Raw genomic sequence first — 23436 nt, 5'->3', positions numbered from 1 at the left:
ACAGGGTGCCCAGAGAAGCTGTGGCTGCCCCATCCCTGGCAGTGCTCAAGGCCAGGTTGGACACAGGGGCTTGGAGCAAGCTGCTACAGTGGAAGGGGTCCCTGCTCATGGCAGGGGTTGGACTTGGGTGAGCTTTAAGGTCCCTTCCAACCCAAACCACTCTGTATGAATTCAGCTTTGGCAAAGTGTGCTTGGACTTATATTATTTAAAGACAAACCAGAAAAGCAGAAATAGTGAAGATGGGCCCAAACACCAGTAAAAAAAAAGCCAGTAAGATCCCCCGAATACTGAACCCAGGCTCCTCTCAGCTGAGGAACTCTTCCTGAGGAGCTGTGATCTTCAGGCTGCTCCCACTGCTCATCAGTAAAATATCTCAATAATGAAATATGGTAAAGCCTGATATGGAATGGGGGTATAAATATATTGCATTAAGAAAAGAGGGTCGTTCAACAACAGAGCCAAGGGAGGATGGCTTTTGGTTAGGAGCAGCCAGGGGAAGACATTTAGGGGATGGGATGGGAGCTTCAGTAGTACAGAGGCAACACTGAGATGGGGCAAGCAGAGGAGATAACTCATCCCAAAATGACTCATCAGTTCCTGCATCATTGCAAAGTTGTACCCTACCTGGAGAAGCTCATAACCCTGATCTTTCCGAGCATGAGCTTGGTCCATCTCCATCTAGAAATCAGTGTCGTTTCCACTGAGTACTTTCGGGTATCACACAGAGCTGGCCCGTTTTGAAGAGGTAATTCTGTGAGCAGCAGAACCAAGAAGTCTGCTCTCACCTGGCTCTGTGCCCTGCAGGTCTCTCCCATGGAGGTTTGTCTTGATAGAGACTAACCTTAAACTGCAATTTTTGCATCAATGGGGTATTAATTAGTCTCAGTTACTCAGGCCTTTATTCACACAAGTCACAACATCTCAGAGCTTTGCAATTGCTCCCCACCAGGAACTTTTGTACCAACAGATACAAATACATGGGCAGCAGGAGCTCCTAAGCCTTGTTTCCTGAGGAAGCTGAGCTATAACAGTCAGAAACATGCAGAATGATATCCTTTTCTTTAGCATATAGTGTTATTAGGAAACCAACACTTGTTGTCACTGTATTGTTATAAAGCAGAAACTGGCTGCTATTCTGCTCTGTCATAATGTACATATCAATAATAATGTCACGAAAAGGCAAACCCATCTGAGCAGAACTATTTCCCCCAAATCTGCATGAAAGCACGGTCCGTAAATACCTCTCCTTGCTGAAGGACAAGGCGACACCTGTAACACAGGAAACCACTAAAACACAACAGTTGTCATTTTATTTATTCAGGCTCTATGCCTTTCTCTGCAAAAAAATACAGTTCTCTGCATGAAGCTGTAGAAAGAAAAAGAATTAAAACCCCCTTGAAATGTGCTTGTTTAGGTTTTTCAAACTGGGTTTTCTTTTTGACCCCAATTCAGTACTTCATACAGAAGCCACCCCAGTGTAGAAGGGCGGGTGCAGCAGCTTGCTCTGCCCTCCTCACCCTGAGATCTGCAATAGCGCAAATATCTGCTCTGGAGGCAATGCAATGAAAAGAGCTCCTGCAAGTATTTACCTGCTCATACATTCCACCATCCCAGTGCTCTTTCTATTATCCTGGACGTGTTCTTGGAGGTTTTACATTTGTTTTAAGCAGTTTTTAGCAGTTTTCTGTCAGGACCCATTACTGTTCACTGGCACAATAAACCAGGAAAGAGAAAAACTTAACTTTACCTTGCCTAACTGCAGGGAGTTAGAAGTGCATTTAGGATATATTCCATATTTCATTGTTCCAGATCAGATTGCAAAGCCAGAGCAAAAGACACCACCACACAGCAGCGCCAGCAGCCCTAAACCCCCTGTTTTACACACCAGCCTTTGGTGACTCCTGGTATTTATGTCTTTCATCCCAAGACTTGGTTTTCCTCCCTGCTGCTTCCAATATCATTCCAGCATCTCAGATCCATCTAATTTCCTATTCTGGCTCTTTCCATAGCCCATTTTTTGTCTCCAAAAGAAAGCAATAAAGTTTCCCAACAAGTATTTACAAGGGCTCCTGTCCTCTGGCATGGTGGCAGGAGGTGAGCAGGGAAGGGGACAGGTAACAGCCACTCCTCCACAGCGACTTTTGCTCTCAGCATCTGAGGGACATGAGGCCAGGCAGACACATGGGGAGCAGAGATGGTGTCTGAAGGCTATCTTTATGCTTTTCTGTCTGTCACTGCAGTTTCAGATCACAGTGGGGGGGTCTCTCCATCACCAGCAGCAGCTCTTTTTCTTCTGGGGTAGCTTTGGTACTTCTTCTGCCTTATTTTTCAGTTTATCCTCATTAACTTTGAGCAACCTGGGAGAAAAGGAAGCAAATTAGTCAAGTATTTTCCCCATATTTTGTATTTCTGTGCTATTTGTCTTGACAAGCATTGTCGAGAGGGGCTCAGCACAAATGAAAGGAGTTAGGAGCCTTCAAGCTCAGCACGATTTGAGAACCATGGGCTCTGCTAAAAATGCCAGCCTCAATCAAGTTACAGACAGAATTTATTGTCTGTCAACCAAGAGAGAAATCAGCAGCATCCTGAAAAGGGTTTTATTGATCTCTTATCAATTCAGGACACATCTTTCAGCACTTACCTCCAGCTCATCCCAGCCATGCACATGCTGTTCTGAGTTTTCCCTGATATTTGGGCACATGGAGTCTCCGGTGACACAAACACACCAGCATTTGGAGTTAAAAAAGTAGCAAAGGAGCCCATTAAAATCAGGAGAGCTGGCAAAATCCGAGCACACACCTCACCTGATCAAGCTGACCATGGACTCGGAGATGTTGTGGCCGGAGGCAGCACTGCATTCATAAAACATGAGCTGATGCTCCTGGAAGACAGAGAGCACACATAGAAATGTAATATTCTTGCACCTGAATAGCTTAATATGGGAGCAAATGAGTAAATAGCCACAGGACAGTCACAGGGGAAATAGGAGGGACTCAAGGAAACAAATGACTCAGTAACTTATTTACAGGAATATTAGGGTGAAATCCAGCTTTTCTGGTAGCTGCAACACCAATTTTTAATACCAAGGAAAAGGCGGACAGAATGTGATGTGATGCCCTCTGGTTAGTGGAGCAAATATGGAGATGTAACTGCATGGTCCCAGGTCTTTTGTGCCTGACAGTGACTGCTTTGGGGGAAAAATCATCTATCCCTTGTCCTACCGTCTTCATTTGTGAAACCTGTAAATTCTCCCCTGTGAGGGTGGTGAGGCGCTGGCACAGGGTGCCCAGAGAAGCTGTGGCTGCCCCATCCCTGGCAGTGCTCAAGACCAGGTTGGACACAGGGGTGGAAGGTGTCCCTGCCCGTGGCAGGGGTTGGAGCTGGAGGAGCTTTAAGGTCCCTTCCAACCCAAACCAGTCTGGGATTCTATGAAAACTGGTCACTGGATACTGGCCCAAATCCCATAAAATTTAGGTTGGTAAAGGTGAGATTGTTCTCACCTTATTTTTTATTAGCCATCTGCATTGGAAGGGATTAATTGTACTTTAAGCATTTCATATCATTAAACCAGAATAATTTGGTGGTTTTATAATATGCATGATGCTGGGAAGATTTGTGACACTTCACAGCCAAGAGAAGCAGAGCTGAAAACGTTTTCATTTATAGATCCAGCTCCATAAGCTGTTTTACTGGGGTGGTGCTGAGTCAGAACTAAGATGACAAGGAGAAAGCAAGGAAGAGAAGGGTGGAAGATGGGTTCAGAGATCACTTTGATGACCACCAATGCATGACGGGTAAGGTAAGGACTTCAGCCTTTCTCTGTGTCCCCAGGCTGGTGGAATCCACCCTTAGCTGTCCTTGTCTAACCTGGGTGGACACATGCTTTAGCAGTGCCATGCACCTACCTTGGCCAGGCGTTCCCCCTGCTCCATAGGGACCTGTCTCTCTGCAGCACAGTCAGTTTTGTTCCCAAGAAGCAGAATAGCGACTCCATCTTCTGCTCCTTCCTGGGCAATTAAAGAGGGTAGGATCAGGAGCACATCTCAACCTCCTTTGGATCAAAGCCGGCCACACTGTCTAGATACATCCTGGAGCAGTGTGAAGGATGCCCACAGATTTGGGCTGATACCAAAACCTTAAATTCTTAAATGAGTTTAACAGCATTTAAGAAAGGGATTTTATTTTTGCTATTAAATCATCTAACCTGGTCTATTAAAGGGCAGAGCATTGGATGAGTTCACTTTGTGTCCAATTTCAGGAACCCTCCAGAGATGCCCTGCCTGGGATTTACAGGTGCTGAGCAAGGTGACATCCTGTTTTGTTCTGGTGTTTTAAACACTGATTTTGTACTTGACTGGAAATCTCTGCCAAGCAGTTTCTAATAAGACACGAGTTACCTCCCATTTCCCAGGACTCAAAGGGGACTATTCTTGATTTATAAGTGCTATCAAAATCACTTTCAATCCTCTGCAGTGCTTTTGAATTGAAGTTGATCATTATCATCATGTTGCTATTAACAAATTACCCTAGGAAACAAATGTGGAAAATGTGAAATCGTCACTATCTGAATTTAAATCCTCCAAGAAAAACTATTTTTAACCAAAACCAAAGCAGAATGCTCTTTAAAAAGGGTTTGGTCAGCCCAAGATGTCCATCCCTAACCAGTGGCAGAGGTCAAGGGGAGAAAACACTGATCTCAGAGTCACCTCCACTTCCAAGACCTTGGGGACAGGACGAGGTTTTCCTGCTTCACCCACCTGGATGCAGCTCAGCCAGTACTGCACGTCCAAGAAGGAATACTCGGATGTGATATCGTACATCAGCACAACCCCATCCGCCTTCCGGAAGAACTGCTTGGTGATGCTGTGGTACCTGTGTGCATTTTAAATGGTCATTGATATGGTCTGAGGAGGTTTTCCCTAGAAGAAATACGGAATCCCGATGGGAAAGCATGTGTATAATAAAGGCAAACCCAGATTTTGCTCCTATGTTGGTCACAGAGGCCACACGAGCAGCCTGATGCTTATTTTTATCTTAATTACTTCCTTTATTACGCTCTATCACACCATGTACCATACAGAGTCTGTCCTTAAACAATCCTCCTTAGCTTAGCAGAGCCAAGAACATCCATATCTTCCAAACTACCAGAATAAGGAACACCAGAGATTGCTCTCTGTAAGCAGACAGCTCAGCACTCACCTTTCTTGACCAGCTGAGTCCCACAGGCGGAGAGCAAAGCACTTGTTGTCCACTACAAAGCTTTTCACCTGATAATCCAGTCCTAGGAGACACAAAAAGGGATCTCTCCGTACTATAGAGTTCATTCCTGTGACAGGAGATGGATGGACAAGGCACATGGTGCAGGTATGACCTGAGGTTGCAGCACAAGGGGGCTAGACTCAAGTGAACCTCTGACTTTTTGATCTTTAATGGCTGGGGTTTGGGGAAGGTCTCTCATCTCCTGATGAATAAAACCAGGTTGGTTAAGAGAGGAGAATAGAGATGAAAGGCCAAGCAGAGAGAAAAGCACTAGGGACACTGGTACAGGTGCCCTAGAGTGAGCAACAAGGACCAGCATCACCTGCTGCAGAGCATCCAGGTGTGTTAAGTCAGCGCTCCTATTTGGTCCTTGCTGACAGGTTGTGTAGCACATCTGATGTGAGCTGTAACATGCCTGTAATGATCACCAGGAGCTTGTGGGGTGGAGGAAAGGGAATTGCAATAGAGACCCAAGCGGGTGCAGAGCTGTGCTGGAGAGAAGCTGGAGGAGACCTACCTACAGTGGCGGTGAGGTGCGGGTTGAAGGTGTCGGCATGCAGCCGGTACAGGAATGATGTTTTGCCCACATGGGAGTCCCCAACAAACAGCACGTTGTAGAGGTGATCTGGGTCCAGGGGGGCTTTAGGAGAACCCCTTGGGGCAATTCTTGCCCCATCTGCAGCAACATTCCCTGGCTCTCCTGGGCTTGGCTCGCCTTCCTGGCTCATTTTATTTCCAGCCTCCTGCTTCTTCCATTGATCAACATCAAGGTCTTTGCTCTGTTCTCCCAGTGACTGCCTTTGAGGCTGCATGCTGGCGGCATCCCACAGCGAGCTGCCTCCAAAGACTGTCCCCAACTGATCATTCCCAGCATCTTCTTCCTGTAGGACCCTTGTGTGAAGGGGTGATGCTGGTGCCAACTCTTGTTTTGGAAGCTCAGCAGGTCCAGCAGCTGCCTTCTCTGTTTCCATCGTGTGTGGTGGCTTCTCTGCCTGTGCTGAGACCTGCTCCTGGAGCTCGCTTTGGGCTGCCTGTCCTGAAGCACCTAACAGCCGCACATCTGGAACGAGAACACCCTCCTGCATCATTGCTTCCAGCTTTAGTGTGCTGATCTCTAATGGCACCTTGGAGACTGGGAAGGCTGGTGCAGATGCACCATCATCATGGCCCTTCTTTAGCCCTAGAGCCTGAGTTTCCACTAAACTCCTCACCCCTGCCTCCAGCCTCTCTCCCTGCCCCACTTCCAGACCTTGAGCTCCATTCAGAGGTCTCCCCTCTGCAGCAGCCCTCTCTCCCTGTGGTAATTCCAATGTGTGGGTATCCTCAAGGATCTGTCCATCAGGACCAGTGAGAGCTCCCAGCTTTGCTACCACACCAGGAGCCTTGGGAGCAGCGGCACACTCAGGATACGAAATGGAGGGGATACGAGCTGGAGGGGACACATGAGCACCAGCAGCTTCCCTGCACCCTTCTGCGGTGTGAGCTACATCTGAGCCTGGAGTGTGGCTCTGCTCCCCTTCCTGCATCCCAGCTGCACCCACGTTTGCCTTTGGGATCCCTCCTGAGCTTGCTCTGAGTTCCTCTGGCCCTGTCAGTGGCTGCACACTCTTATCAGTGCTCTGGGCCTCCAGCCCACCCAGGATTACAGCCTTGTCCTGTGCCTGCACACCCGCAGCAGCCCCGTCTCCCTGTCCAAATCCTGCTCCCTGCAGATCAAGCACACACTCCTGTTGCAGCCCGTGTTCACCCTGCCCTTCTTCCCCATTCTCATCCTCTTCCACAAGCTGCATGGCTGCATGGTACCCCCCTCCCTGGGGTGTTTCTGGGCTGTGACCCCCACACAGCTCCATGTCTGCCCAGTGTTCTGCCTCCGTTTCCAGTAACTCTGCTTTATCGACCTGATAAGGAGGTTGCACATCTGGAGCCACGCTCCCTCCCTGCTCTGTATCCAAGGGGCTGACGTCACTCAGGAGCTGCTGATCTGCCTCTGGGGTCAGTTCAAGCTCCTCCACTTCTGCAAGAGGCTGCACATTTGCAGCAGTGCTCTGAGCCTCCAGCGTGTCCAGGATTACAGCCTCTGAATGGGGCTGCACATCTGCACCAGCCTTTTCTCCTTGCCTCACCCCATGGCGGTGAAGCACAGGCTCCTGTGGCAGCCCACTCTTACCCTGCTCTTGTGCACCATCCTCAGTCTCCTCCAAGTGATGTAGGGCTGCCTGGTCCCCCCCTTCCTGGGCTGTTTCTGGGCTGGGACCCCTATACAGCTCCATGTCTGCCCAGTCCTCTGCCTCCATTTCCACTAACTTTGCTTTACCGACCTGATCCAGGGTTTGCACATCTGGCACATCTGGAGATACGTTCCCTCCCTGCTCTGTCCCTGGGGAGCTGACCTCGCTCCAGAGCTGCAGATCTGCCTCTGCGCTCCTTCCTGGGGTCACTTCGACCTCATCCATCTCTGCAAGCACCTGCACACTTGCATCAGTGCTCTGGTCCTCCAGGCTGTCCAGGCTTTCAGCCTCCTCCCATGGCTGCACGCCTGCAGCAGTCCCTTCTCCCTGCCTGATGGCCACTCCATTGGGGTGAAGCACAGGCTCGTGTGGCAGCCCACACTCACTCTGCCCCTCTTCCCCATCCTCATCCTCCTCCAAAGGCTGCAAGGCTGCATGGTGTTCACCTCCATGGAGGGTTTCAATAGTAGGACCCCCATGCAGCTCTACATTTGCTGTGGAATCCTCTCCCTCTGTTTCCACTAAATCTGCTTTATCGACCTGATCCAGAGGTTGCACACCTGGAACCATGCTCCCTCCCTGCTCTGTAGCCAGGGAGCTGACCTCACTCAGCAGCTGCAGATCTGCCTCTGTGCTCCCTCCTGGGGTCACTTTGACCTCATCCATCTCTGAAAGCACCTGCACACTTGCACCAGTGCTCTGGTCCTCCAGGCTGTCCAGGCTTTCAGCATCCTCTTGTGGCTGCACGCCTGCAGCGGCCCCCTCTCCCTGCCCAAATCCTGCTCCCTGTGGATCAAGCACAGGCTCCTGTGACAACCCGTGCTCATTCTGCTCTTGTGCACCATCCTCATCCTCCTCCAGGAGGTGTACCACTGTATGACCCTCCTCTCCCTGGGGTGTTTCTGGACTGAAACTCCTATGTAGCTGCGTATCTGCCCAGGAGTCCTTTGCCTCCACCATTTCCAGTGCCTGAGCCTTAACTGGGAAGAGCCCACGCAGGTCTGGGCTCCCCAGAGACATTTCTACTGGGGAAGGACCCTCGCCATGCACCACAGCAGCGCCCATGTCCTCCCCCAGCCCTAGCTCTGGTCGATCACTCCGCTCCAGTGGCTGCACATCTGCAGCCACGCTCCCTCCCTGCTTTGTCCCCGGGGAGCCAGCTTCAACCCATGGCTGCAGAGCTGCCTCCACCTCTGCTCGCAGCTGCCCGCTGGCTCTGCTGCTCTGCGCCTCCAGCGGTGGCACATCTGTTCCTGCTCCCCCTTCCAGCACCACTGGTACGGGCACCTCTGCACCGACACTCCCGCCCTGCTCTGCATCCCCCCTTGCACACTCACCCTGTGCTACGTGCACCTCCCTTTCCCCAGCTCCAGCTCCACGCTGAGCTTGGGCTGGAAGCACCTCAGCACCCAAGGTCTCTCCCTGGAGCTTCGCCTCTGCACTGACAGGATCTTCCTCCAGCATCCCGGGGCCAGGAGCCACAGTCACGTCGGGAAGGACACTGTGCCCCTGGGCTGCTCCTATTCGTGCCTCACCCTGGGGCGGTGGCTCTGGCTCCAGGAGCTCTCCTGGCTTCAGTTCCAGTTCCTTGGAGAGTCCCAGTGGTGGCTGAGCCTCTTCCCCCAGCCCCGTGCCCCGGGGCTGAGCTGCAGCTGAGTGAAGCTCCTCCATGCCAAGGCACTGTTGCACAACCAGTCCTGCCTCCCCAGCCCCTGGTGACCCCAGACCTGCCTCCAGGTTCTCTCCCTGGCTTAATGATGCTTCCTCAGCTTTTCCCAGGAGCTGTGCCTTTTCCCAGCTTGTTCTTTCCTGCATCCATCCTGCTCCCTCCACCTCCCTCAGCACCTGCTCTCCTGCCTCCGTGTTCTCTCCCAGTGCTCCCTGGAGATGCTCTGCCACCTTTAGCATCACCTCCTTCACACCACCACCCTTTCCTTGTGGGAATAACATCCTTTGTTCCTCCTCTCCCTGCTCTGGCTCCTGAGCCCTGTGGTGCCCAGCTCCCGTGGACGCACCAGCCTGTGGCACATCTGGAGCTGTGCCTGGTCCTTCTTCCATGTCTCCTTCAAACACCCCGTGACCAACATGACCAGAGAGGGTCTCTTGTTGCACCCTGGGGGTTGTTCCATGTGCTCTGGCTTCCTCCAGCCCCACCTGGGGCTCAGCATCATCCTGGGGGTGATGTGCAGCTTTTGCTGGAGCAGGGGGTGCACCTGGTGCCTGTGGCTTCAGCTGGTTGCTCAGAGCTGCTGTTGCATCGTCCATCTCTCTTAGCAAAGAGCTCTGCTCAGAGAAGTGTTCCTCTTTCAGAGATTCCGGGAAGGGGCCTTCTTCCACAGAGCTCGCCCCCTGCGGGGCTCCCAAAAGGCTGATTTCTGCAGGCAGCATTTCCCAGACCCTGGAAAGGGCAGAAAATGGGGAGGGTCAGCTCAGTCCCCAGCTCCTTCCCATCCTTCTGGGCCAGTACCAGGGGGTCTCTGCTCTGCCACCTCACCCCATCCCTCTCCAGACCCAGTTTTATTGACCCTCTGGGGATACTGGAGGTTTGCACAGGCAGTGATGGTGACAGGGGAAACGGGGATGCCCACCCAGGGAGCCAAATCCATGTCCATATCCTGCCTGGGAAGTAAGCGTGTCCCTTCCCAGGCTCCATGTTCACATTAATGGAGATGAAAAGGAAACTTTCAGCCAGATACAGCCAGTGCCTGGGCCAAGGGAGTGATGCAGGGTGACAAGCTGGGGTTAGCTCTTGATGCTGCGAGGGCTGGAGCAGCTCTGCTCTGGAGCCAGGCTGAGAGAGCTGGGCTGGGGCAGCCTGGAGAAGAGAAGGCTCCTGAAGGGGAGACCTGAGAGCAGCTCCAGTGCCTAAAGGGGCTGCAGGGAACCTGGAGAGGGGCTTGGGACAAGGGCCTGTAGGGACAGGCCAAGGGGAATGGCTTGAACCTGCCCAAGGGGAGACTGAGATGAGCTCTTAGGCAGAAGCTGTTCCCTGTGAGGGTGCTGAGGCGCTGGCACAGGGTGCCCAGAGAAGCTGTGGCTGCCCCATCCCTGGCAGTGCTCAAGGCCAGGTTGGACACAGGGGCTTGGAGCAAGCTGCTCCAGTGGAAGGGGTCCCTGCCCATGGCAGGGGTTGGAGTGGGAGGAGCTTTGAGGTCCCTTCCAACCCAAACCAGTCTGGGATTCTGTGAAGGAACCTGATCTTCAGATGGGTGGGAGGGAAAGGAACACTGAAAGGACTGAACATGGTGTCTGCCAGGGGTGGGAGGAGGACTTGCAGATCTCAGGGGCACAACTGAAGCAGCAGGCGTTACCCAGGACCCCTTACACTTGGTGGATGCTCTTGGCTTTGGGCTCGCTGCTCTGGGACCCCTCCCTGGTCTGCATCTCAGAGTGGTACTTCTTGCTCTGCTCCGGACTCATCTGCGGTAAACAGGGTGGGAAGAAGAGAGAAAAGTGCTTGATGAGGGAGTATACCCACCTGGAACAATGCTGAGCTCTCCAGCAGGTATTGAGATGTACCTACAAGAATTTTGGGGGTGCCTCCCCCCCCCCCTTCCCACACATCTCTATGGCACCATATTGACCCAGTGAAAAAGCTTTTAGGGGAGGCACTGCCCCTGCTGCAGAAGCACCCTGTGCTCTTGGGGTTCCCAATGATCCCAAACCACACAATGCTCTGGAGCATGGACACCTCATCCCATCCCCAGCGAAGACCCCAAATCCCAGCTGAAGTACCTGTGGGGACGTGGGTGTCTCGCTGGGCAGCTCTGCCACTGCTCTGTCCCTGCAAACACAGAGAACAGGGGTCAAAATGGCAGTTGCATCCTCTCCACCGCATCCACCCCTGCCCCAGGCTGTCCTCAGCCCCACAAGCAGTGTTGGGCTGAAGCAGGACAGCTTTTGGATCAGTGCTGGTTAGGTCTTTCTGAGTAGGGACATCCCCATCTTTGTGGGCACTGCCCTCAGAGACACGGTGATGATAGACCTGGCTTTTTGCTGATGCTTTTCGCACCAAGCCGTGATGTATTCACAAACCATGTAGATGAGGCCCTCAGTGACATGCTTGAGCGGTGGCCTGGGGAACGGCTGGACTTGAAGATCCTAAAAGTCTTTTCAAACCTGGTTGATTCTATGAAGCTGTGATTCTACTCTGCACTGTGGAGACCACCAAAGCTCTGTGAAGCCTGAGACCCATCAGACAGCAATAACCCCCAGGAGGAAACCACGTGTGTGCACAGGGGTATGATGGTCACTCAGCCACTCACCCGGGCTCCTCCACGTGCTCCCAAGCCACCGCAGCCCTCGCTGCCCGCAGGCGCCCGTGGGTCTGCCGGAGCTGCTGGTGGAGGTGCTGAAGGTGCTGCTCCAGCACCCGCTTGCTCTCCTCCAGCTGCCAGTTCTCGGTGCTGGCAGCTTCCTGCGTGCTGCGGAGGCTGTGGCACCGTGTCTCCAGCTGTGGGATGGTAACAAGGACACTGAGACCTGCCAGGACCCCCGTGCAGAAAGGGAACTGATGGACACGCAGCTCCTCTAGACCTGGGGCCGTGGGGGGGGGAAACCCAGCCTGGATCCTTTGGGGATGGAAAGGAGAGTGGGGATAGGGGCAGCAGAAGTGGTGATGGAGGCTCTATGTGACAACCTGCATCAGGAACTGGTGGGGACGGTCTGGGCTCAGCTCTACAGCACAGTGCTGCTGCTACGGCCCAGGCCGGAGAGCCCGTATGCATGAAGGGGGACCGGGAGTTGGGGCCGGCTCACCTCCAGCTGCTCTGTGACCAGGCGCTGCACCTCCTTCTCGCTGGCGTCCAGCATTCGCTGGAGCTCCGCAGCACGCTGGGGGCTCGGGGCCATGCTCTGGGATGGCAGCAAGGACATTAGCACCCACTGACCCGCCTGGGAGCTGCCGGGGGGGAGCTGGGCCCCTCCTGGGGCGGGCAGTGACGGGAGCGGAGCAGCCGGGGACCCACCTCCTGCTCCAGCCGCTGCTGCTCCCGCTGGATCCGCTGCTCCAGAGCCCCGCAGAGCCGCTGCACCTCCTTGCCGTGCTCGGCCACGCGCCTGCCGGGGACAGCGGGGCCAAGGGCTGGGCGATCAGACCCTGCTGCTGCGGGTGCCGGCCCCTGGGCCCCCACATTGCCCGCGGGCTGCAGCAGGGCTTGCCCGGAGGGGCTCTCCCAGCAAGGATGCGCCCCGCAGTCTGGCTCCAGCGCTTTGGCCGTCCCGTGTGTGACTGCAGAGGGAGCCCGACCCCAAACGGCAGCTCCCTGTGAAACCGCTGCTCCAGCCGCTGATGGAGTTGCTGGGAACACCCAGGTTTCTCCCTCTTTGGGTGGCCCTGGCCCTGGCCCCATCCTTCCCGTCCCATCCCTCTCCACTGCCCAGGGCTGACTCACTTGTTCAGGGTCTCCTCCAAAGCCTCTTTCTTGCTCCTCACTTCCTGGATGTGGTGCCTCATCTTGGCCACAAAGTCCTCCTGGTTGTCCAGGAGCTGGGGTTCATCCTGTCGGAGCTTCCGCCAGAGCTCCCAGATCTCCTGTCTGCAGGGAGAAGGGTGTTTTGTGGTGAAACTGCCTCAACCCCCCCCAAACCAGGCCAGCTATGGGGCCCTGGGTCAGCATGTGGGGTACTGAGTCCCCCTGCACTGGGCACTGGTGAGGCTGCACCTCGAATCCTGTGTTCACCTCTGGGACCCTCACTAAGAGAGAGACATCGAGGGGCTGGAGCGGGGCCAGAGAAGGGCAGCGGAGCTGGTGCAGGGCCTGGAGCCCAGCGGTGAAGGGGAACGGCTGAGGGACCTGGGGGGTTCAGATGGAGAAGAGAAGGCTCAGGGGGGACCTGATGGCTCCCTACAAGTGCCTGACAGGAGGATGGAGCCAGGAGGGGCTGGGCTCTGCTCCCAAGGAACAAGGGATGGGACAAGAGGAAATGGCCTCAAGCTGCCCCAGGGCAGGTTTAGATGGAGCTGAGGAACAATTCCTGCCCCAGAGGGTGCTCAGGCATTGGAACAGGCTGCCCAGGGCAGGGCTGCAGGCACCGGCCCTGCGAGTGTTCACACAGCGTGGAGACAAGGCCTCAGTGCCATGGGTTAGAGGTGGCCTTGGCAGTGCTGGGGTAAGGGTTGGACTGGATGGGCTGAAAGGGCTTTTCCAGCCTGGTTCATTCCATGATTCAGCTCACACTCTTAAGGATGCATGGTCCTGGGTGACAGATGAGCACTGGGGTGAGCATGATCCTGTCCTGGGGCCAAAGGCACCTCCAGGTCATTTCTGGGCTCACTCCCTCACTCCTGCCCAAGCCTTTCCCTGTCTACCTCATCCAGCAGGACACCCATGGGTGCTAACCAGGGCGGCTTACCCCTCAGAGATGCTGTCCGTGCCCAACTGGTTCATAAAGGCAGAGAACTGCCTCCGCTCCTCACTGTCCACCTCCTCCAGGGCCGGGCTGGGAAGGACCAAGCGGACCCTCCGGGATGCTGTTTTCCGCCGGCGATGGTCCCTGGCAGCTTTCTGGGAGCTCAGGAACTGCCCTGTCAACAGAGACCCCAAACCCTCAGTGCCAGGCCAGGGTTGGTGCAAAGCCAAAACCCAGCACTCCCCACCCCATGGCTTCGATGAAGCCATTCTGGCACAAGAGGACCTCTCACTAGGGGAGCCATGAGATGAGACCTGGACGTAGGGACAACTTTCAGGCCATCCTCCGCCACCCAGCAAGGGCGGTGTTTCAGATATCCCCTGGGAAAGCTGTAGGACCACGTCCAGGGTCAGCTTGGAGGCGTCGTGCCGGCACTTACAGAGTCCAAAAGTGAAATCCTCAGTTCTCAACCGCCCGGTGCCGGCTGCATCCAGCCCATCAAAGACGAGCTCCAGCTCCTCCGTGCTGCATGGGAGATCTTCCTCCTGCAGTTCCTAAGAACAAAGCAAAGCAGGGGAACACCCCTCCCATCACCCATTCTCCACCCGCCCCAGCAGCATCTGACCCGAGGAGACACCCCCGTCCCTTACCTGTATGTCCGAGCGGCTGACGAACCCCGCCTGGTCCTTGTCCTGCTCCTTGAGGAGCTCCTGCACCCTCTGCACTATTTCAGCTGCCCACGGCGGCTCCTTGCTGGGGCTGGGGGCTGCTGCGGGTGCCTCACCAAAGCCCTTGCGTCGGCTGGAGCCCAAGCGCCGGCTCTTGGTGCCTGCCCGGCGCTCGGCCATGGGCCCCAGCTCCGTCCTGTCCAGGGGACACTGATGGTTCTTGATCCTTGGCCAGCTCCTGCTTGCTGGAGACCTTGGCAGGAGATGGTGGCGAGGGATTGAGCTGGAAATGCACTTTGCTGTAAAGGGCCCCTGGGTTTGGCAATAGGAAGAGCAGCGCAGCACAGACGGAGCCTCGACCAGAGCAAGCAACGGCTGCGAGCCCAGCACCCACTGGGTGAGCACCTCCTCCTGCCACCTCCCATCCCACATCTCCCGTGGAGGATGCGCAGGGCACGGGCACCCAGGGGAAACCCAGGAGGTGGCACCAGCAAAGGAGCAGCCACAGCAATGCTGGGCAGAAGGGGCTGGGTCCCAGCTGCCTTCTCAGAGCCCAGCAGCAGCTTTTGGTTGCCCTTCCCCAGCTTTCACAGCCGTGAGTCACCTCGGGAGCTGTGTGAGAGCTGGGGAGGGCTTCAGGAAGCCGGGGTGACGGCAGCCTCACCAACAGCCACTGGGCCCATGAGGGGTTGTTCTCTGCAGGGCAAAGCCAAACCACAGCTATGGGGAGCTGTGACGCAGAGTGGGGCCATGCTGCAGCCCCACTTTCTGCTCCCAGCCTGGAGAGACCCACGGCTGCTCCAGCCTGCATTGGAAACACAGGAATAGGCCCCCAAAACATCCCCTTAAATCAAGAGGGCCTTGTGGAGCTGCTGGAGTCCTACAGGATCCTTGGCGGGGGGGAAGAGGGGGTGGACAGAGACCGTGTGCCTTTATGGTGGTGCCAGCCACTAAGACAGCAGAAGTGGGAGCTCTGGGGGGCACTGGGGTTGTTTAAAGCATGAGGAATCCCCCAGTTACCTGCTCCAACCCAGCACAGCCATAGCAGAGGCACAGAACAAGCAGGGTGGGTGGGATGGGAACCACGCACCCCCCCAGCCCACGGCATCACCGACTCCCAGGGACCTGATCCCCTCCGGAACACCCCACGCTGCTCCCAGCCATCAGTAAAGGGCCATCAGCCACAGTCCCCCCAGAGGCAGCCCCCCCCCAGCTCACCAACAGCGAGAAAACCCCTTCCTTTCCTCGCTCTTCTTGTTCTCGAGGTGCTGCAGGAGCCCTCCCTGGGGCACCAGATCTCACCTTCCCCTCTGGCCGAGAGGGACCCTCAGTTTTGGGTGCCCGCAGCAGTGAAGCGCCCGGGGCCGGGGGATGCTGCTCCTGTGCTCTCTTGCTCTTACTCAAGGCACTTTCCGCTCTGGGTTACACTCAACTGCCGGTGCTCACACGTTTCCTGTTTGCTGCGTTGCAAGCAGGGTGCAGGAAGGGCCCATCTGGAGGGTCAGCAGCCTCCCAAGCCCCCCAGATCCCAAAGCAGCTCTGCGAAGGCACCACTGGCGTCATCGGGAATCACAGCAGCCATCCTCATCCTTTCCTTGCTTGCAGTGGTCTGGAGGGTGGTTGGGGCAGGGGAAAAGCAGCAGAGAAATAGCAAGTGGTATTTTAAGAGGCCAAATAACCCAAACTACAAGACTCTCTATAACCCACATATACAGCATCCTACTTACGGGACAAACCTGCACGCATCACAACCCACAGAGGCTCTTCAGCCCCAGGGTTCGGAGCTCATCCCACTGTGCTGCTCACACTGGTGGGTTTTCCAAGGCTCCTGTTGGAATCATTAACTGGGCTTTAAAGCCAGCACCAAACCCACTGACTGCCCACGGATTGCACCCACTGGTTTGCAAGGGGACAGGGGAATTAGGTGGGGTATGAGCATTTTTGCTCTCCTTTAACTGCAAAATAGGGAAAAGATCCTAACAAGGGGAAATCCAACCAATAACCTTAGGTTATAACCAGAACTAACCCCCGAGCTCCCAGCACAGGGCTGAGCTCCCGGGGCAGGAGGTGCCTGACTCTCCCCATCTAAACTGGTTCAATCCCTTGCTGGGAACCGGCTGCACCAGTGCCCTGCCCCATCGCACCCACAGCCACGGCCCAGCCCTGCTCTGCTGCTCTTCCACCTGAGGAAGCAGCTCAGGTGCTGCTGCTCCAGCTCTGCAGTGCCAAGAGCCCTTTTCCCAGCCCCAGGGAGAAGTCGGCAGGTCTTGGGATTGAACATAGTGGGGAAAAGAGGAGAAGAACCTGACCCTCCTCTCAGCCCCACAGTGCGAACCCGAGCATCCTTGCTCTGTGCTGCGGCTGGGATGGGAGAGCAGCAAAACACAACCTGGAAGCACAAGCTTGCCATCCATTGCTCAGCTGCAGGAAGCCCATCACCACTTTGTGTCCCCAGAGCTGGGCACGCACACAGTCCTCCCCACTGGGAGAGGCTGTGCAGGGCTGGAATCTCCCATGCGGGTGCAAACTCCAAACCTAGATGCCAAGCTCCCTCTTGCACAGCAGAGGCAGGCCTGGGCTGTGCTCAGAGCCCCACGCACAGCGACAAAGGGGTATCTGCTGATTTATTTGTCACTTCCTCCATCACCACTGCTCTGACAGACAGGAGGTGACAGCAGAGGGGGCTGACGTAAATGGAAGAGATTAAAAGGGCTAAATCTGGAGGGCTTGACTCAGCAGCAGCTAAAAGGCTGCGTGATCGTGATCTGCAAGCATCTCAAGGGGCGCCGGCATGTGTGGGGTCACCCAACACAAGCGCAGAGGCTTGAGAGACCCTCGGTTGAACAATGCACAAGGTTGTCACCATCAAACCTTTGTATTCCCCTGGATCCTCTGCAAATGAGGGCATTTATGGGCCTGGAACACCTCCCATACAAAGACAGGCTGAGAGCACTGGGGCTGTTCAGCCTGGGGAAGAGAAACTGCGTGGAGACCTCAGAGCAGCTTCCAGGCTCTGAAGGGGGTCTGGATGCTGGATGCTGGAGAGGGGCTCTTCATCAGGGACTGCAGTGACAGGACAAGGGGTGATGGGTTCAGACTGGAACAGGGGAAGTTCAGGTTGGATCTAAGGCAGAAGCTGTTCCCTGTGAGGGTGCTGAGGCGCTGGCACAGGGTGCCCAGAGAAGCTGTGGCTGCCCCATCCCTGGCAGTGCTCAAGGCCAGGTTGGACACAGGGGCTTGGAGCAAGCTGCTCCAGTGGAAGGGGGCCCTACCCGTGGCAGGGGTTGGAGCTGGAGGAGCTTTAAGGTCCCTTCAACCCAAACCATTCCATGATTTCTCACGTTAACCCTAACTTGATCCCACAGCCCACGTACGAGTCTTGCTCAGCCTTGGAAGCAGCTGATGGTGGAGGCATCCCTGTCTCCCAGAGAACCCCAGCCCCAGCAACAAATTTCAGTGCCACCTGAGGCTCGCTGTCATGTTTTATCTGCAGTGCCTCCACATGCTGTTGCTTGCCTGGGTCCCACAGCACAAAGTCATTCACTGGCCTGGGCACCCAGGACCCCTTTAGAGGAGAAGGATGTGACCAGCTTGCCCATGGCTAATGGCTATTTGCCCCATAAGACAGTGCAGAGGGCTGGAAGCAGAAATGCAGCATCACAGCAGGGAATGGGAACAATGAAGGCAGCAGAGGAGCCTGCATTCCCACAGGGAGATCCCACACAAGCTGCTACTGGGTACATGGTGGCAGCACCAGGCCTGCACCAGGAGCAGGGTTAAGCGCATGGGTTGTGGTGAGGTTTTACCCCTCTCAGCCCTCACACAGCTCCTCAACCCCCTGCTCTGACCCCTCATGCTGCAGGAGGCACCCAGGACTGCAGCAGCCCCTTCCCATGCTGGCTGCAGCCACCCCAACCCCAGCACAGTCATTCCCATCAACCAGAGACACCAGTTCCCATACACGAGGCGAGTGTTTATTCAGAGTTAACACTGGGAGTCAAACAGGTATCTTCCCTTCCCCCACATAGTTAATAGCCTTTTTTATATAAATAAACATTTAGTGCTGGGAGCTCGCCAGCTTCACTGACAGCAAAGTGCATCGTGGTGCAAGGCGGGAGGTTGACCCTGGCCCTTTTCTACCTGGAACCATCTTGCACCAGTTTCCAGAGTCCAAATCCAGCAGAGCAGGAGATGACCCCTGTGAAAGTGCTGAGACCTGACAGTGTTGAGTCCCTCAAGAGCAGGGACTGGCCCTTCGGCGCTGGAACAGAGCAGCCCTCGCTCCAGGACATCCCTTGGTCCCAGAGGTGACTGAAGCCACTCGCTCTGCAGAGCCAGGTGAGGGTCTTCTCCCCACCCCAGCCCCAAAGGAGGAAAAAGTCCAGGAAAACAGGCAAAAAAAAAAAAAAAGCTACAATTTCTTCTTTCAGTATCATCCCTGCTGGGGAGCAGGACTCTGTCCTAGAGCAAGCCAACAGCAGGAACGGGAGCTCCCCAGCCCAGTGTCAGTGTTGAAAGAGGCAGGAACACAAGGGCAAGCAGCACCACTCAACAAGCCAAGGACGGGAAGGGGAGGCTTGGGTCAGCGGCATCCAGGGGACCCCAAAGCCTCCCACAGGCAGCGTTGGTCCTGCAATGAGCACAGCACTGGGGACCTCCAGCAGCTCTGTCACCATCTGCAGCCTGTCTGACGGGTGACACCACCCGTGAGTCACCCCAAGGAAGGGCTGTCCAGGGAACAGCGTTTCCTCTCCCAGGCAGCCCCTGCATCACTCTTACACGCATGGACAAGGCCTTGACACTGCTGGGTCCATCCTGCTGGGAAGAAGGTCACCACTATGTGCAGCAGCTGGGGTGTCCTCTGGTCAGGCTGTCCCAGAGCTCTGCAATCTACATCAGGGACCCTTTCTTAAGGATACCTGGGGCCGCCAAGTGGCTGGGGACACACAAGTGTCCCCCATGGCCAGCCACCAGGCAGGAGGACCACAGCTGGACAGGAAGATGGTGCAAGGATGATGCTTGGTCCCACCAATGCTGGGCAAAGGACACACTTTCTTCTCCACAGGCAGGGTAAAGCCTTAGTGCCATCAGGCCCCTTTCAGTTCTCCTCCATCCCCTCTGTTGTAGCGACAAGCCACAACATGGGCTACTCATACATTGCACACAGTGAAGGTCCCTCAGGACCCCAGACTACTCATAAATAGGGAACTACAGACTCTACATTGCTTCATAGACAGCTTACACAGTACAGAGTGGGGGGAAAGAGCCACGGACACCCCCAGGGAACATCAGCAGCTGTCCCCGATGGCAGAGGAGCCGAGCACCATGTCATGGCTTGGGCTTCTCAGGGATGATCCTTCGCTTGGAGTGGTAGAAGTCTAGAGGGCAGAAAGAGAGGGTTGGGAAGTGCCTCCAGCCTATTGGAAGCAATGGGGCAGGAAGAGGGAGGTGCCCCCAGGAAAGCCCCCCAGAACCCAGCCCAGGCGGGCTCCATCTTACAGCCACCCCCAAAGACCCTGAAGAGAAGAGCTGGCCACTACCTCTTCTGTTTGGTCTCACCTGCACTTCCACTCCAGGCCCTAATCTTACAGGACAGGGTCAGACCATGGCAGCTGACGGTGAACAACTATTTTGGGGCACCCTCAGTTTTAAACCCCACAAGCCCAATATAGGGGCCCTGCCTAACCCCCAGCATCCAAAAGACACCCAGTTTGCAGCCTTACCCCCGGAAGATGGGCTCTGCTCGCCCAGGAGAGGGGCAGTGGAAGGTGGTCCCTTCCCATGCCCAGGAGGCAGGCAGGGCTCTCACATTCAAGCTCCCTCCATCTGTCCCTACCACAGCACAGCCCCAGGGTGCCCCCCGCCTGCAGCACTCACCTTTGATGGTGGCCTGCCCACGCTTCAAGCTCCGCGGGGCACCAGCCCTGTAAACCCCCGAGCTCTGCTGAGATCCCTCGGGGCAAATCCTGCCAAGGTGCTCATTGGAGGGGACCAAGGAGCTCCTGCTCTTGCTGCTGGTGGCCCTGACCAGGCTGTGGACCTCCTGGGGCAGCTCCTCAGGCAGGAAAACCCTCTCCCACTTGAAGTGTCCTTCCAAGGGAGTCTCCGTCTCAAAGTCAAAGTTCCAGCGCTGCTGAGCTTCTTCCAGGTTCTGCTTCAACAGGCTCTCAAAGTCGTGCTGGAGCTGCTGGTGGTCCACGGGGCCGAAGAGGTTCCTGCAGACCTTGCTGTTGCATGGCATCTGCCCGGCCTTGCTCTGAGACAGGGGCATGGTGGTGGCTGGGAGGGAACAGAGCAAGTGACTGGGGTGTTGGACACGCCACGAGCAAGCCCGAGGGCCAGCACATGCTCTACCAGAGCAACACACGCGGTAACCAAGGTGAGACAACCAGGGCTGGGCTCTGCACTGAGGCAGCGTGCAGGGAACCCCCATCTGCCCAGTGCTGCTCTGGGGTTTTGGTGGGGTCTCAGAGGCTTGAGCATGACCGAGGTCAAACACAGCCTGGTACAGAACCAAACCAGGTTGGAAAAGACCCTTAAAATCATCAAGTCCGTCATCCAAGGAATGCTGCAGACGGATGGGGAAGGTGCACACAGCGATGGTCCCTCCTCCAGCAAGTAAAGCCCTGCCAGGGCAGAGCATTCAGCATTGATGCTGCCACTGGTTCCATCACAACCTGCTTCATTCCCCTTCACACAGGCACAAGGCGAGTTGGCACATGGGCAAGTGAAGCAACAGGATGGTTTTCTAACTCATTTCTTCACCTCCAGAACCCAGGCTCAGTGGCAAAGGAGCCTTTTGAGCAACTGCAGGAACATGCCACAAGCTTGACCACTGTCAACCACCCTCCTAATCTGCAAGAAGCTGTTGGGTAACCAGAGACACAACCCTGCTTGTGCTTGGTTTTGTTTTCCTTCAGATCAGTGCCAAAAGCCTTGACCCTGGCAGGGAGTGGCAGAGCTCCCCCCCCCAGACCGCCCGCTGCCATGAGGAACGTTGTCACAGAGCAGAGCAAGCAACGCTCTGGGACGCAGTGGCTTTTGGAGCTAAGGCTTGACCCTGTTTGACCAGCACTGAACCTTGCACGGGGTGCCCAGAGAAGCTGTGGCTGCCCCATCCCTGGCAGTGCTCAAGGCCAGGTTGGACACAGGGGCTTGGAGCAAGCTGCTCCAGTGGAAGGGGTCCCTGCCCGTGGCAGGGGTTGGAGCTGGAGGAGCTTTAGGCTCCCTTCTAATATAAGCCAACCTATGCTTTAAACCAGATTCACAAAAAACAGCATGCAAGACCACCTTCCTTATGGCCCACACCAGACTCCCAGGCTTGCCCCCAGCCCCAGACATCCCCAGAGATGGGGGCTCAGCCTCCTGCAGGAAAGATTCTGCCCTAACTCCGCACCCCCATTCCCAGACACGCCAGCGGGCACTGGAGAGCCTCCAGCCCGGGGCAGGAGGTGCCCCACATCCATCCCTTTGGCCACCCAGCCCCTCTGCCCTGCCCCAGCCTGACCCCGCTCCCCACCCAGACAGAGCATCCCGGGTAAAAATAGAAATCCAGCTTCCTATGCGGTGGCAGGCGGAGCACGGGCAGGGTGACCTCACTGCGGGGCAAGTCCCGGCATGTCCAGGCAAGCCCTGGCAGAGAGCAGGCAGGGGACGGGCTTTGACACCCTGACCAGGCACCCCGCAGCCCCCCCGGCCTTGTCGGGCACCAACCTCCTACTCCTCAGATGCCGCCTGGAGCCTCGAGACAACAGCTTCACCCCAGCTCATGGCCGCAGATGGCCGCGGCCACCAGAAGGGAAGGAGCAGCCCCTGGCCACCGTCCCCTCCACGGGCCGGCATCACCTGCAGCTGCCTCTGCAGAGCTGCGGGGCTCCCACACCTCATCCGAGAGCCCCAAGACTCCATCAGGGAGGTGCTGCAGGTGCGGGGCTGTGCTGGAGCCTCGCCCTGAGGAGGGCACACCCAGGGTGGACCATCACCCCCCCGCAGGCACCTGCAGCACCCAGGACCAGTCGCACCAGTCGGGGAAGGGCTGCGTGCAGGAGGAGCTGCAGCCCCGCGCCCGGCGCCGCCGTGACCCGGGGCCAGGCGCCGAGAACGCCTCTCTCACGGCACCGACGGGCCCGGGGGCTCCGCGGCGGCTCCGGAGCCCCGCGCAGCCACGGGGGATGCTCCGCGGCGGGGCCGCGCCCGCTGCGCTCCCGCACCGCCAGGGGGCGAGCACGGCCCGGCCCTCCCGCCCCCCGCCCGGGCACCCCCGCCCCGCGGCCCCGCTCCCCCCGCAGCGCTGCGGCCGCGGCCCCCGGGGCGGAGCCGCCGCCCGCTCCCGCTGAGCGCTTCCCCCGCTCCGCAGCCCCGGGCCGGCGGCACCGCCCCGGCGGCGGGCACGGAGCGAGCGGAGCCGCGGCTGCCCCCGCCCGGCCCGGCCCCGCCGCACTCACCGCCGCGTCGCGTCTCCCGGCAGCCGGGGCTCTCCGCCCTTCTTTATACCGGCCGCGGGGCGGGGCCTCGCCGCTGCTCCCCGCTCCCACCGGGCTTTCCCCGCCCCGCCCAGGCCGGTGCCTGCCCCCTGAATCCCGGCTCCCGTTCTTGGCGGGGACGAAAGTGGGGAGAGGGCAGCGCCGGGACCCCACTCCCCGGGGAGACTGGGACCCCCGTGCTACGGGGTGCAGGGAGCCGGCAGCAGCGGATGCAGGGATCCCCCGTGAGGAGGTGCAGGAAACCTTCCCTAGGAGGGGCGCAGAGATCCCCCCGTCAGGGAGTGCCGGGGAGCCCTTCCGAGGGGAACGGAAGGACAGCAGGGATACAGGGAACCCCTTCCTAGGAGGGGGTGCAGGGACTTCCCCCATCGGGGGATACGGGGAGTCCTTTCCTAGGGGGTTGCAGCGACCCTCACCTCAGGGGATGGAGACACCTGCCCCTTAGA

At 56.8% G+C, this 23436-nt stretch overlaps 2 protein-coding genes across 11 annotated transcripts; both read right to left on the bottom strand.

Moving 5' to 3' along the window:
• Positions 1–1289: 1289 nt before the first annotated feature.
• Positions 1290–16390, bottom strand: RAB44 (RAB44, member RAS oncogene family). Of its 8 annotated transcripts, none has more exons than XM_065698292.1 (17): positions 16235–16390; positions 15726–16116; positions 14490–14790; positions 14279–14393; positions 13843–14014; positions 12882–13025; positions 12456–12546; positions 12247–12342; positions 11754–11941; positions 11224–11272; positions 10814–10908; positions 5778–9886; positions 5201–5282; positions 4759–4873; positions 3907–4008; positions 2806–2882; positions 1290–2358 (listed from the first exon to the last, which is right to left on the bottom strand). In XM_065698292.1, exons 3-17 carry the CDS (start codon positions 14685–14687, stop codon positions 2271–2273), a joined length of 5721 nt encoding a protein of 1906 aa, XP_065554364.1. In that variant the 5' UTR covers positions 14688–14790; positions 15726–16116; positions 16235–16390; the 3' UTR covers positions 1290–2270. The 8 variants fall into 8 exon arrangements, with proteins under 8 accessions (XP_065554364.1, XP_065554365.1, XP_065554363.1 ...); XM_065698293.1 differs by having other exon boundaries at positions 14490–14760; XM_065698291.1 differs by having other exon boundaries at positions 15810–16116.
• Positions 16391–18459: 2069 nt separating this feature from the next.
• Positions 18460–23016, bottom strand: CDKN1A (cyclin dependent kinase inhibitor 1A). 3 transcript variants are annotated; one of them, XM_065698526.1, is made up of 3 exons: positions 22952–23016; positions 20385–20786; positions 18460–19885 (listed from the first exon to the last, which is right to left on the bottom strand). In XM_065698526.1, the coding sequence occupies exons 2-3, from the start codon at positions 20776–20778 to the stop codon at positions 19836–19838; spliced, it is 444 nt and encodes a 147-aa protein (XP_065554598.1). In that variant the 5' UTR covers positions 20779–20786; positions 22952–23016; the 3' UTR covers positions 18460–19835. The 3 variants fall into 3 exon arrangements, with proteins under 3 accessions (XP_065554598.1, XP_065554600.1, XP_065554597.1); XM_065698528.1 differs by lacking the exon at positions 22952–23016 and adding an exon at positions 22221–22722; XM_065698525.1 differs by lacking the exon at positions 22952–23016 and having other exon boundaries at positions 20385–22212.
• Positions 23017–23436: the final 420 nt, after the last annotated feature.

The sequence above is a fragment of the Lathamus discolor genome, chromosome 19 (genome assembly GCF_037157495.1).
Source record: "Lathamus discolor isolate bLatDis1 chromosome 19, bLatDis1.hap1, whole genome shotgun sequence".
In the NCBI taxonomy this organism is placed as follows: Eukaryota; Metazoa; Chordata; class Aves; order Psittaciformes; family Psittacidae; genus Lathamus; species Lathamus discolor.
This window is presented reverse-complemented; position numbering and strand designations above follow the sequence as displayed.

Excerpts from the sequence above, each read along its gene's own strand:
- RAB44 (XM_065698289.1), bottom strand. The coding sequence starts at position 14,939 with ATGTGGGATGGGAGGTGGCAGGAGGAGGTGCTCACCCAGTGGGTGCTG. Across the intron at positions 14,394-14,489 it reads TCAGCCGCTCGGACATACAG|GAACTGCAGGAGGAAGATCT; the intron begins GTAAGGGACGGG and ends CTTTGTTCTTAG. Across the intron at positions 14,015-14,278 it reads GGATTTCACTTTTGGACTCT|GGCAGTTCCTGAGCTCCCAG; the intron begins GTAAGTGCCGGC and ends CTCTGTTGACAG.
- CDKN1A (XM_065698525.1), bottom strand. The coding sequence starts at position 21,150 with ATGCTCTGCCCTGGCAGGGCTTTACTTGCTGGAGGAGGGACCATCGCT. Across the intron at positions 19,886-20,384 it reads TGGGCAGGCCACCATCAAAG|ACTTCTACCACTCCAAGCGA; the intron begins GTGAGTGCTGCA and ends TCTGCCCTCTAG.